This window comes from Balaenoptera musculus, chromosome 10 (assembly GCF_009873245.2).
Source record: "Balaenoptera musculus isolate JJ_BM4_2016_0621 chromosome 10, mBalMus1.pri.v3, whole genome shotgun sequence".
NCBI lineage: Eukaryota > Metazoa > Chordata > Mammalia > Artiodactyla > Balaenopteridae > Balaenoptera > Balaenoptera musculus.
Genome location: NC_045794.1, coordinates 22,236,259 through 22,250,937, shown reverse-complemented (window position 1 = coordinate 22,250,937; position 14,679 = coordinate 22,236,259). Strand labels below are relative to the sequence as shown.

General features: G+C 34.9%; 1 protein-coding gene across 3 annotated transcripts in view; it reads left to right on the top strand.

Annotated features, from left to right (window-relative positions):
• The window catches only part of ITPR2 (inositol 1,4,5-trisphosphate receptor type 2), a 524,960-nt gene that overhangs the window by 366,174 nt on the left and 144,107 nt on the right, over positions 1-14,679 (top strand). For all 3 annotated transcript variants that reach the window (XM_036864824.1, XM_036864825.1, XM_036864826.1), the window contains exons 42-45: positions 5,370-5,570; positions 7,492-7,602; positions 11,611-11,706; positions 13,182-13,304. In XM_036864824.1, coding sequence (XP_036720719.1) covers positions 5,370-5,570; positions 7,492-7,602; positions 11,611-11,706; positions 13,182-13,304 — 531 coding nt within the window. The remainder of the gene's footprint in view (positions 1-5,369; positions 5,571-7,491; positions 7,603-11,610; positions 11,707-13,181; positions 13,305-14,679) is intronic.

Here is a 14,679-nt window from a genome sequence, read left to right as displayed (position 1 = left end):
ATGTCTTCTTTGGAGAAATGTCTATTTAGCTCTTCTGCCCATTTTTGGATTGGGTTGTTTGTTTTTTTAATATTGAGCTGCATGAGCTGTTTATATATTTTGGAGATTAATCCTTTGTCTGTTGATTCGTTTGCAAATATTTTCTCCCATTCTGAGGGTTGTCTTTTCTTCTTGTTTATGGTTTCCTTTGCTGTGCGAAAGCTTTGAAGTCTCATTAGGTCCCATTTGTTTATTTTTGTTTTTATTTCCATTACTCTAGGAGGTGGATCAAAAAAGATCTTGTTGTGATTTATGTCAAAGTGTGTTCTCCTATGTCTTCCTCTAAGAGTTTTATAGTGCCCGGTCTTACATTTAGGTCTGTAATCCATTTTGAGTTTATTTTTGTGTATGGTGTTAGGGAGTGTTCTAATTTCATTCTTTTACATGTAGCTGTCCAGTTTTCCCAGCAACACTTATTGAAGAGACTGTCTTTTCTCCATTGTATATCCTTGCCTCCTTTGTCATAGATTAGTTGACCATAGGTGCGCGGGTTTATCTCTGGGCTTTCTATCTTGTTCCATTGATCTAGGTTTCTGTTTTTGTGCCAGTACCATATTGTCTTGATTACTGTAGCTTTATACTATAGTCTAAAGTCAGGGAGTCTGATTCCTCCAGTTCCGTTTTTTCCCTCAAGACTGCTTTGGCTATTCGGGGTCTTTTGTGTCTCCATACAAATTTTAAGATTTTTTGTTCTAGTTCCGTAAAAAATGCCATTGGTAATTTGTTAGGGATTGCATTGAATCTGTAGATTGCTTTCGGTAGTATAGTCATTTTCACAATATTGATACTTCCAATCCAAGAACATAGTATATCTCTCCATCTGTTGGTATCATCTTTAATTTCTTTCATCAGTGTCTTATAGTTTTCTGCATACAGGTCTTTTGTCTCCCTAGGTAGGTTTATTCCTAGGTATTTTATTCTTTTTGTTGCAATGGTAAATGGGAGTGTTTCCATAATTTCTCTTTCAGATTTTTCATCATTAGTGTATAGGAATGCAAGAGATTTCTGTGCATGAAGTTTGTATCCTGCAACTTTACCAAATTCATTGATGAGCTCTAGTAGTTTTCTGGTGGCATCTTTAGGATTCTCTATGTATAGTATCATGTCATCTGCAAACAGTGACAGTTTTACTTCTTCTTTTCCGATTTGGATTCCTTTTATTTCTTTTTCTTCTTTGATTGATGTGGCTAGGACTTCCAAAACTATGTTGAATAATAGTAGTGAGAGTGGACATCCTTGTCTTGTTCCTGATCTTAGAGGAAATGCTTTCAGTTTTTCACCATTGAGAATGATGTTTGCTGTGGGTTTGTCATATATGGCCTTTATTATGTTGAGGTAGGTTCCCTCTATGCCCACTTTCTGGAGAGTTTTTATCATAAACGGGTGTTGAATTTTGTCAAAAGCTTTTTCTGCATCTATTGAGATGATCATATGGTTTTTATTCTTCAATTTGTTAATATGGTGTATCACATTAATTGATTTGCGTATATTGAAGAATCCTTGCATCCTTGGGATAAATCCCACTTGGTCATGGTGTATGATCCTTTTCATGTGTTGTTGGATTCTGTTTGCTAGTATTTTGTTGAGGATTTTTGCATCTATATTCATCAGTGATATTGGTCTGTAATTTTCCTTTTTTGTAGTATCTTTGTCTGGTTTTGGTATCAGGGTGATGGTGGCCTCATAGAATGAGTTTGGGAGTGTTCCTTCCAATGCAATTTTTTGGAAGAGTTTGAGAAGGATGGGTGTTAGCTCTTCTCTAAATGTTTGATAGAATTCACCTGTGAAGCCATCTGGTCCTGGACTTTTGTTTGTTGGAAGATTTTAATCACAGTTTCAATTTCATTACTTGTGATTGCTCTGTTCATATTTTCTATTTCTTTGTGGTTCAGTCTTGGAAGGTTATACCTTTCTAAGAATTTGTCCATTTCTTCCAGTTTATCCATTTTATTGGCATAGAGCTCCTTGTAGTGGTCTCTTAGGATGCTTTATATTTCTGCGGTGTCTGTTGTAACTTCTCCTCTTTCATTTCTAATTTTATTGATTTGAGTCCTCTCCCTCTTTTTCTTGATGAGTCTGGCTAATGGTTTATCAACTTTGTTTATCTTCTCAAAGAACCAGCTTTTAGTTTTATTGATCTTTGCTATTGTTTTCTTTGTTTCTCTTTCATTTATTTCTGCTCTGATCTTTATGATTTCTTTCCTTCTGCTAACTTTGGGTTTTGTTTGTTCTTCTTTTTCTAGTTCTTTTAGGTGTAAGGTTAGATTGTTTATTTGAGATTTTTCTTGTTTCTTAAGGTAGGCTTGTATAGCTATAAACTTCCCTCTTAGAACTGCTTTTGCTGCATCCCATAGGTTTTGGATCGTCATGTTTTCATTGTCATTTGTCTCTAGGTATTTTTTTATTTCCTCTTTGATTTCTTCAGTGATCTCTTGGTTATTTAGTAACGTATTGTTTAGCCTCCATGTGTTTGTGTGTTTTACTTTTTTTTTCCCTGTAATTGATTTCTAATCTCATAGCGTTGTGGTCAGAAAAGATGCTTGATATGATTTCAATTTTCTTAAATATACTGAGGCTTGATGTGTGACCCAAGATGTGATCTATCCTGGAAAAAGTTCCGTGCGCACTTGAGAAGCAAGTGTAATTTGCTGTTTTTGGATGGAATGTCCTATAAATATAAATTAAATGTATCTGGCCTATTGTGTCATTTAAAGCTTCTGTTTCCTTATTTATTTTCATTTTGGATGATCTGTCCATTGGTGTAAGTGAGGTGTTATAGTCCCCCACTATTATTTTGTTACTGTCGATTTCCTCTTTTATAGCTGTTAGCAGTTGCCTTATGTATTGAGGTGCTCCTATGTTGGCTGCAGATATATTTATAATTGCTATATCTTCCTCTCGGATTGAACCCCTGATCATTATGTAGTGTCCTTCCTTGTCTCTTGTAACGTTCTTTATTTTAAAGTCAGTTTTATCTGATGTGAGTGTTGCTACTTCGGCTTTCTTTTGATTTCCATTTTCATGGAATATTTTTTTCCATCCCCTCACTTTCAGTCTGAATGTTTCCCTAGGTCTAAAGTGGGTCTCTTGTAGACAGCATATATATGGGTCTTGTTTTTGTATCCATTCAGCAAGCCTGTGTCTTTTGGTTGGAGTATTTAATCCCTTCACATTTAGGGTTATTATCGATATGTATGTTCCTATTACCATTTTCTTAATTGTTTTGTGTTTGTTTTTGTAGGTCCTTTTCTTCTCTGTGTTTCCCACTTAGAGAAGTTCCTTTAGCATTTGTTGTAGAGCTGGTTTGGTGGTGCTGAATTCTCTTAGCTTTTGCTTGTCTGTAAAGCTTTTGATTTCTCCATCAAATCTGAATGAGATCCTTGCCGGGTAGAATAGTCTTGGTTGTAGCTTCTTCCCTTTCATCACTTTAGGTATATCTTGCCACTCCCTTCTGGCTTGTAGAGTTTCTGCTGAGAAATCAGCTGTTAACCTTATGGGAGTTCCCTTGTATGTTATTTGTCATTTTTCCCTTGTTGCTTTCAATAATTTTTCTTTGTCTTTAATTTTTGCCAGTTTGATTACCATGTGTCTCGGCGTGGTTCTCCTTGGGTTTATGCTGCCTGGGACTCTCTGCGCTTCCCGGACTTGGGTGGCTATTTCATTTCCTATATTAGGGAAGTTTTCGACTATGATCTCTTCAAATATTTTCTCTGGTCCTTTCTCTCTCTCTTCTCCTCCTGGACCCCTATAATGCGAATGTTGTTGCGCTTAATATTGTCCCAGAGGTCTCTTAGGCTGTCTTCATTTCTTTTCATTCTTTTTTCTTTATTCTGTTACCACAGCAGTGAATTCCACCATTCTGTCTTCCAGGTCACTTATCCGTTCTTCTGCCTCAGTTATTCTGCTATTGATTCCTTCTAGTGTAGTTGTCATTTCACTTATTGTATTGTTCATCTCTGTTTGTTTGTTCTTTAATTCTTCTGGGTCTTTGTTAAACATTTCTTGCATCTTCTCTATCTTTGCCTCTATTCTTTCTCTGACGTCCTGGATCATCTTCACTATCATTATTCTGAATTCTTTTTCTGGAAGGTTGCCTATCTCCACTTCATTTAGTTGTTTTTCTGGGGTTTTATCTTGTTCCTTCATCTGGTACATAGCCCTCTGATTTTTCATCTTGTCTCCGTTTCTGTGAATGTGGTTTTTGTTCCACAGGCTGCAGGATTGTAGTTCTTGCTTCTGCTGTCTGCCCTCTGCAGAAGTTAGTTCTTTAAAGAAGATCGATAAGATTCTTATTCCCTCAGCAATACGTATGGAAACTCCTCTCTGCTGTCATATAGTTTGCTGTAACCTCTCACCTCTAGCAGGAACACTGAGACCGTAGGGATGCTTATCCATGGCATTGACTCGACAGAATGCATAATCTCTCTATAGACTTGGTTCTAGCGAGGGTCCACTGCTGGCTGCCGATTCAGTTCCTGTGGGGCCCCGGCTGCTCCAGCTACTGGACCGCGTCTGTCAGCAAGCGGGCAAGGTCTCAAAATCACTCTTAACAGGTTGTGTTTCCTTCCAGAAATTTTTATGCACATATAAGCATACTGATCTGTACATGTAAACCTTTTAAAAAATACACACACAATATAATGCTCTTCCACTTACTTTTATCATTTAGTAATATATCTTATTACTAAATTACTTATTACTAGTTTATGTTTATATCAGTACATATTAAAGTACCTCATTCTTATAGCTTCAAAATATTCCAGTGTTTGGATGTACATTTATTTATTAAATCAGTCACATTGTGATGGGTATGGTGTGGTTTCCAGTTTGGGCTGTTATAAGCAGTATGCCATGAACCTCTTTGCAGTTGTATGTTACCTGAAAATATTGATAGGTGCTTCCAAGTTGCCCTCCATAATAGTTGTATCATTTGCTGTTTGAAGCTATGCTGTTTATAAGGGATCATTTAGTTGAATATTTGATTTCTTCTTTCCCTAATGAATTTCTTTCCAGTTTCTTTTTCCTTCTCCTTTTCCTACTACCTATTGTTTTTGCCCTTTGTATACAGTTTTAACACAATGACATTGAGAAATATTTGTTATGAACCATACTGATAAATATAGATGCTTGGGAAAAAAATGCATCTTTTATTTCTTAAACCCAGGAGAAATTTAATAAATGCAATTGCTTCCATATAAAGAGCAATTCCATCGCACATTGCCACGGGGATCCTCTCGAGTTAGAAAAACACTCATAGGGAGAGAACTGAAAACAATTAGCATAGTGATTTTTTTTTTTAATGCTTCAGGTATGCTTTCTTTTGCCTTTAGAATTTCTTGAGGAATCAAAACAACAAAACAAATTACAACCTTGTCTGTGAGACCCTTCAGTTTTTGGACTGCATTTGTGGAAGTACGACGGGTGGCCTGGGCCTCTTGGGTCTCTACATCAATGAGAAGAATGTAGTGCTGGTCAACCAGACTCTGGAGAGCTTGACTGAGTATTGCCAGGGCCCATGCCATGAAAATCAGGTAACTCTGAAAGCAGTCCTTCACACACAAGTATTCTGACCAGTCAACAAAAGGATCAGATTGGTGAAGGAGCCAAGCTTTGTGTGCATGTAAAAGATCTTTCTTCTTGCTTTGCCAGACATTTTTACTTTCCTAACAAAACATACAAAGACTGAATTATGGACTAACAAATACTATGCCATATTTTAATTTAATTTCACCGTAAAAGGAAATTCCCATGAAAATATTCCAGATAAAAATCAGAGTTATCAAAAAGAGTAAAATACGTTTTTTCATCATTGATCAGTTTTCAACTTTAGTCAATCTTTTCAGGATTTGTGGCATCAACTCCCATTGGTTTCTTCGGCTCCACTGCAGTGCTTAATATAGAAAAGTGAAAAAAGTAATTTGCTTTTCTATTGCGAATTATATGATGTATATGTACAAAAATGCACACACACATACATGTAAATACATAGGTATGTAGAACAAAAACACAATTATTGACATAAATAATTTGTTAGGGGCATACTTCTTCCCCCCTGTAATATGCATGTGACATGGTGAAAGAGTTTGTGGATTTTGCTCTGTATTATATTTCCCTCTCCTAGGGCAACGATACAAGAAAACCTAACTGTTGATTTAAAGTTAAGGAAATATATGCAAATTCAAAGATTTGGTTTTGTTGTTGGTTAAAATCATGTATATCTATAACAGAAAACAGGTATTCTCCACTCTTGGTTTTTTACTAAATCAGGTAAGCTCTAAAAGTAGAAATTAATAATAAAATAGCATGAATCCCGTATACTCTAGAAATATACTTACTATGAACCCCGTGCTCTGGAAGTGTGTGGAAAGAAAGAAAGTGGCTAGCAAATTCTGGAAACGATCTGCAAATTGATTCCCTCTAAGTTTAGCAAACATTTTAACAATCAGAAGAACCTCAGGAGATGTAGAAGATGGATGGAAAACACCTCTCTTGGGTGTCAGGGGAGTAAAAATTTCCTTGTATAAAGGGAGAAATGAAGCCCATTCTGAAAAATAACAGTCCTTTCAGAGTCACCTTGATTTTACTCTTTCTCATTTATCTTACATGGGTTTCAATTTTTCAGACACCTTGACAGTGGGTGCTGCGTGGTAAGATGTTCCACAAACTCCAACCCACAAGTTCCTGATTTTCAAGTCCTATAAAATGAATTAAATTCGGAGTCCTAGCACAGTAGACCCTAACCTTCAAAATACTGACATTTATCTCTCAGGATATTTTATAAGCTTTTCTCAAGTCAGATTCCTCTGTGAATCACTTAAGTTTAAGGAATCTGCTGACCTTTTCCCTCAACCACCATAATTGACAAGATGTCTCCAAAACATCAGGAGGTGCCTGTATTCCCTGTCTGCTGCCACCCAGAATGATCAACAGCATCACTTGTTACTCATTTAGCATTAAGTAGCAGATAAATGAAGTTGCTACATCATTTTCAATAAAGTTTACTTACAAACCTTGGGCATAAGGGGTTCATTCCTTTTATAAATAGGAATATTCTCTTAGCCTGGATAGATCAGATCTTAAAATTCTAAATTTAAGGAATTCCTCTAATGAAGGGCATATTAAAATATATTGACTGAGTGTTTTACTTAACCATTGTTTTTTGAAGTTCTATTAAAATGGTTCATTGAAAAGATACCTGTTTCATACAATGTCTATCTCTGTGTTCTTCATACAAAGCCATTTAACTAATACTAATCAACTAATAGTCAGACTCTATGCAAAAGAATAAGTTAAAGCTAAACCTTTGACTTATCTTAGACTTAATCTCAAAGTTAAATTTTAATTATATTTTAAAAGTCGAAAAGCTAAGGTGATTCTGTAATTTTATGTCATGGCTTCTAGTGCTCTTATGTCGTAAATAGAGTGTTATTTTATAAACATTTTGTTTCCTAGACATGTATTGCTACTCATGAATCTAATGGGATTGATATCATCATTGCTTTGATTCTAAATGACATAAACCCTCTTGGTAAATATCGAATGGACCTGGTGCTCCAACTAAAGGTAGAGTAAATCCACTATTCGGCGGGGGGGAAGTGACATTCTCTATATAAAACTCCCTTTCAGAGTTCGCTCTAAATCTTCAAGTAGGTCTTGTAAAAAGCAAGGTATTATCGTATTTTCAGCTAATGAATTGGCAGAAAGGGACAGTAAAAGCACAATGAGCACTAAATTCCTGATAAAGTGTCAAATAAGATTTGAGGTAATGTTAGTTGGAGGGTACTTTACTGGAAGATTTTTTAGGCAGCCACTTTGTTTTGTTGCTTTTCTTCTGCTTTTATTTTCTATTTTTCATTATATAGAGGAGCAAAAGGTTCTGAACATTCACTATCCCGTATATTTTTAATTCATCTTGACTACAGAATTCTATCTAGCAAGTCACGATTAATGAGACTATGTCAGAGGAGGGCTGCATTTTAGTTTTATGTCTCTCTACTTTCTAAAAGTTGTTTTTTTTTATTATATATTAGAATCTTATTTTTTTCCCCAAATAATCTAAGCCATTTTCACACTCCCTTTGAGGAGGTGCTTCAGCTTAAACCATGCGCATACTTCCCAGCAGTTCCATTTATCAGAGGTCAGGGGCACAATGGCAGTTTGAAAAAAATTTCTTCAACTTTTAGTTCAAGTAGAAACAGATAAATGAATATACACAAGAAACTATATAATCCCAAATATAAAGGCATGCTATTCAATTGAGATGAATTATTAAAGACCACATATGTTTAGTGTTAAACAGGTTTAAAAATCATTGGTTAAATAAAATTTTTCTGTAAAGACAGGTCGATCCAATATCATAGAGAGAATAAAGTTTAACTTTTTAATGGGTAAATTTATGGCCAAGAAGAATAGAAATGATATTTCTATAATTATGTTTCTAAATATAGATTTAGATATATAATGGAATATATATTATATATATATATCCTACTTACATGGAGATTGTGCTAATGGCTCTTAATAAGCAAACAAACAGATAAGTTCACTATTTTCATTTGCAATATATATGATCTTTGGGTATTTATCTTCATAGATTAGAAAGAAGGTGATCCTTATGTAGATTGAACGTGTGTCCTTTTCCTAATTAGCTTCATGCTTCACTTAGTAAAAACAGCCTAAGCCTGTATAACAGACAGCTTAATTTGAATTACTAGAAAAAAATTATTATATCTTAAATTCATTTTTAACCATAATTCATAAAGAAATAGGCTTTTTAAATCCTTTATTTACCTAGAGACTATACCTTTAAATCTATCTTTTTTTTTTTTTTTGGCCGTACCACGAGGCGTGTGGGATCTTAGTTCCCCAACTACTAGGATTGAACCTGGGCCCTTGGCAGTGAAAGTGCAGAGTCTAACCACTGGTCCTCCAGGGAAGTCCCTAAGTCTCACTCTTAATTGACATAACTTAATGGGGGAAAATCCTGAAGGATTTGTCAAACAAAGTATAGGCATACAGATTATTTACAAATCCAGACCTATGTAAAAAAACCTAAATTAAATGATGGGGTATGACTTAACAGTACAAAGATACTCTTGGCTATTCAAATGGAAATTCTTTTTGAAAAAGGGTCATTTAAAATTTCATTTATGTTTCTAGGCATAATTTATATATACCTTTTCACAATATGACAGTTGGATAGATCAAGGTATGTATAAAATACAAAATGAATGAATTTGACTTGAAATATTCATAGTTTTCTACTTAAAGAAAGAGGTGAGTGTACATTTCTAAACAATCCATGAGGCTTTGTACATAATGGCCAATATGAGAACGTTTGTAAGACAGAATGATATAGTATATTGGCAAATTTTAGAAGGTATAGGTAGTATCCTTTTAATTATAAATTCTCCAGAACATTATAGAGATTCCATATTAAAAATGTTAAGGTTTTATTTTATACCATTCACCCTTAAATTTAATTACTTAACCAGTTATAATTTTAAGTATATTTAACTTTACTAATTTACTATACCATTTTATGAATTTTCTCATACATATATCTTGTCCCTTTTAATTTATATTTCATAACTGATCTGGGACTATGAAGTGCTGAATTTATAAATAGGTAGGTTTTTTTGTTACTATTGTTGGTTTTTTGTTTGTTTTTTTTCTTCTAAGGACTCCAGCTTCCTTTGGAAGAAAATCCTCTATTAACACACATGAATTTGATTTCTTAGCATATATAGGCTCTTGTACTTTCAAATTGATTCAAATTTTAGTAAGTCATTTACAAGATTTCTATTCCTGCAACATAGTATGAAAAAGATTGGTCAGAAAAAATACCGTATTGCCACTAGCATTCTGAAATTGGATGTGTTTTTAAGCTATTATGTATTGGGCCTGCTGAGTGAGGTTCATTAGAGAGTACTGTTAGCGTTGCCAGGATTTTAGTTTTCAATTCTATGGGGTCAATTAATATTGCTCTAAGGATCTAAGCTCTCCACTAACACTGGAGCCTTATTTTTTTAGGTATGTTGTTTATATGGGATGCTAGGTTATAAAAAAGGAATTTTAGGATTAGTGCAAATCTGTAAAAATTGAAAATGGAACAGAAAAAATAATGCTACCTTTCCCACAAAATCCTAACATCTTTTTAGGATGGGTTAGTGACGTTGGTATCATCATCACCATCACATTATCATCATCGTTACTAATATTAGCCATTTAATCAATAGGCTGTATTTCTGAAAGAAAAATAGTTGGGTAGAATTTGGTATTAAAAATATCCAGTGTAATTAATTTGCACAACTTTAACAAAATTTGTATTGTGAATGCCTACATCACCAAACAACTGATTCAATTTAAGTTTTCATCCCATAAGATGTTAATTTTGAGTCACTAAGAAGCATCTTAGAGCCATTTGGCTCTGCGTGTGTGGAGGTTGAGATTTTTATCTAAGTGAATATTACAAAAACACTATAGAAATATCTCCCAGGTCGTTTTTATCATCTTGCAGTTTGCCACAATTCTAGGGCAGTGCTATTGAAAACACAGTATAAAGAAACATCATTCCAGGGACTTCCCTGGCGGTCCAGTGGTTAAGATTTCACCTTCCAGTGTACAGGGTGCGGGTTTGATCCCTGGTTGGGGAGCTCAGATCCCACATGCCTTGCAGCCAAAAAACCAAAACTTAAAACAGAAGCAATATTGTAACAAATTCAATAAAGACTTAAAAAAAAAGAAACATCATTCCAAATGTTGAGGATATTGTACTTTGTGTTGCAAGACGGTGTGTAACTATGTTGTACCCATTTTGGATAATAAATTGGCTGTATCAGAAAGATTTTTGATTTCTATAGGTAAGCATGTTTGAGACAATATAATTATAAACCAAATTAGAAAACACCAAAGATAACATAAGCTGTTTTTATTCTCTATTAAACAGAAATAGAAAATATTATTCTTTTACAACCCAGATGGTAAAAATGTTGCATATATACTACCATGTAGGGAGACTAATAAACTGTTATCAATAAATATTTTGTTTCAAACTCATGAATTTAGAATTTTATAGATTAATTTTCACAAATTATTGCTCAAATTTATTTAAAATTTTGATTTGCTAGTATGTGTTAATGTTTCATGTTAAAACAATTATGCCAAATTCTTTGTAAATTATATGCCATTTTTGTGAAATATGTCGCTGATACTGGTGTCTTGTTAAAGTTTCATCATAGAAATGCCTATTTAGGAAATAGTCAAGGAAGATATGATTAGATTTTAATGCATTATATATAAACTCAATTTTGTGTTTAAAATTCCTTTTCACCAATATTTAAAATATCCTTTGTAACATATCTCTCATATTCATTATTTTTATTTTGTGTTAACAATAAAGTAAAATACTCTATTTTAAAATGTTAATAAGCCAAACAAAATTAGCAGTTTAAAATTCTGCTTGATTTGAAAAAGAAAATAGTCCTGATAATCTCAATTAAAACAAATTGAGGGGACCATTAATCCATGAAATAGACCTTTCATGTGTATCAACTCAATCTGTGTCTCTAGAACAATGCCTCCAAGCTTTTGCTGGCCATCATGGAAAGTAGACATGACAGTGAGAATGCAGAAAGAATTCTATTTAACATGAGACCCAGAGAACTGGTAAGAAAACTTTTGAAAGCTGTGTTAATAATGTGTAACCTAAAAGGGACAATTTATAGTATGCATGTCAGGGGAAAGTCTAGTGGCTTTCACTGCTCTACCAAGGCACGATGGCACATCAAGACCTGCTATTACAAATACCTCAGAAGCTCCATGATAGCGAAGGCCTGTGTGATTTGGGTCCTTATTTTTTCATTGGCTTTATCCACTTTAAGTGCTTTTCTGAACTAGATTTTCACACTTGCCTAAACTATCTGCAAATTATTTTTTGCCAGAAAAAAATTTTGCTTTAGTTTGTTTATTGGAATATAGGTGAAGAAGGTATATAAAAATGTTTGTACTCCTCAAAAATTTTATTTATACCTCTTTCTGAAAATAAAAACAAAATAAATATCTTTGGTAATTGTTCTTATTAGTAAAATGTTACACAGTACTCAGCCTAGAGGAAATTGTGTGGAGACCTGCTGGGAATTCCACAGAGATCATTAGTGTGTCTTCCTATTGTAGAAGTTACATTTTCCTCCTCACTTGTGACATGGAAATTATGAAGAAATATCGTCATGCTTTAAAATCATTGGGTTTCAAAAGCATTGAGAACATTCTCGAACCATATAAGCCAGTGCCCCAATGACTAAGTCCCAGTCTTAAAAACACCACTGTTGGTGCTCTGGGGAAACCTATGAAGGCACTCTTTTGCTCTCTTTAATAGTAAGGGATGGATTCAAAGAAGGCAGATAAAGAGAAAGATAAGATGCAGTTTGATTTAACATACATTTAATGAGCGCATAGGACCTGCAAAAAACAAAAACAAAAAACTCCATCCATGGAAGGCAGTGGGCTAAGAGGAGCAAGGCATTCCTTATCCTTATGGTTAAATGGGGCGGTGAGTTAAGTATTCATTTGACAATATCTCTGCACAATAGCCCTTTGAAAATACCATTTCCTTTGCCTACAACATTTTTATCCCATCATCTACTTCCTCCTTGTGACCTACCCTCAACTTCTTGCCTGAGTTAGTGCCCCTGCCCTGTGCTTGCTGAGTGCCTCACAGTTGCATTGGCCTCTTGATTTGCTGACAGTAAGTTCCCTGAGGGCAGATACTCTGTTGTATCCACTGTTGGGTCCTCAGGGCAGAGAACAGTGTCCAGCACCATGTGTTCTTGTTATTAGTGGGCCCTTAATAAATAATGGATGCTTATCAGGGTTCCAACATCTCCCAGTTGATGGGAACTTTGGCACAGTCAACATTAAAAAACCAAAGCCAACTTTTGCAAAGAAAACAGGGACTATTGTAGGAAAATACTTCCATATTCATTTAAATACAGATGGTTTCCAAGGCTGTTTTCATTTAGAATTCTTTTATACTTTTCAAGTCTTAGGAAGCATTCCAAGTTTTAATTACACCTCATAGATGATGGAAATGCATGTTGTTTGTGGCATTTCAAGCCTTCTTGTTCCCCTTTGTTTTTTGATAGGTGGATGTGGTGAAGAACGCCTATAACCAAGGATTGGAATGCGATCACGGGGACGATGAGGGCGGAGATGATGGTGTTTCCCCAAAAGATGTTGGACACAATATCTATATTCTGGCCCATCAGGTGTCACATTTTATATCTTTATATTGTTTTGCTAATCTTATCAATCATGTCTTGTGTCAACGCTTGCTATCATATTTTCAAGTTCTGGTCCCTCCATTTTTTCAGCACTTGCCTTCCTTGCCCTGGGTCAAGGAGAAGAAAAAGCTCCCAGAATGCCTGATGGCGCCTCCAGGGCTGTGCTAGGGGCTGGTCCACAAGAAAACAATACTTGGTACCAAAAACTGGGCTAGCAGGGAGGAGACAATCCCATGTCAGAGCCTGAGGAATAGGTAAACCACGGCAACAGATGGAAGTCTTGAAGGAGAGAGGAAAGAGGCTACTGAGAAGATAGAGAGTATGAAGTAAGGGATTGCATTCAGGTCAAAACAGCCTTCTGGCCTCTTTGAATTGTAGGTTGGCGTGTTTCCTGCAGAAGCTATAAAGTGGCAGCCTCTAACTGGATTTTATTGGACTTCTAATAAATATAAGGCTAAATTTATAGTCTTTTGAAGGAAAACCATTTCTATTTTATAGTAACTTGTGAAAACAGGTGCTTGATAAATTTTATTTGATAAATTTAATTTCATTAACCTGAAGATCAACTTTAAATTTGCATCTTCAAATGCAGAGTTTTTAGAAGTTAAAAAATTGAAATGACATATGCCCATTTGATTTTATCTATATAGCTCTCATTTTCTTACAGGATGAAGTCCAAACTTCTAGACTTTCCCAATCTCTCTTTCTAGTCATTTTCTCCCACTGACAATCTCTTCCTTTTCCTGCTTCCCTGTACATCTTACCAGATAATTGAACAAACATTGGTAGCTATAAGTAAGACTCTGAGTAGATTAATTCTCTTAGTTTTTAAATTTTTCCAGTTTTATTGAAATGTAATAGACATACAGCACTCTGTGAGTTTAAGGTATTAAAAGTTTCCTCTTTAGACAGTTATTGCCCTTCTCTATCCTTTGTATAACTGCCTAATGTATGTAACCTTGAATATAATTTTTACAAAAAATTCAGGGAAGGAGTCAAATTCTAAAAGATACTAATGCAAGAACCTGGTATCATTTTGTAATATAGTTGCACCATTGAGAAGATTTTTAGGTCTCTCACAGTATAGTGAAATGCACATATAGAACAGAAAAAGGTGAGGGCAAATGGGTTACAGCTAGGAAGACAAGAGAATTTTAGGTATTGAGGAACTGAAAGTTAAGATGAAGGGCACACTGAAGGAAGTAGAACACAGAGATTTAGGATGTGGAAAAGAAAGAGAGAGAGAGGAAGAGAGAGAGAGAGGGAGGGAGGGCGAGAGAGAGAGAGGGAGAAAGAAAGAAAAGAAAAAGAAAGAAAGAGAGAAAGAAAAGAAAGAGAGAGAGGGAGGGAGAGAGAGAAA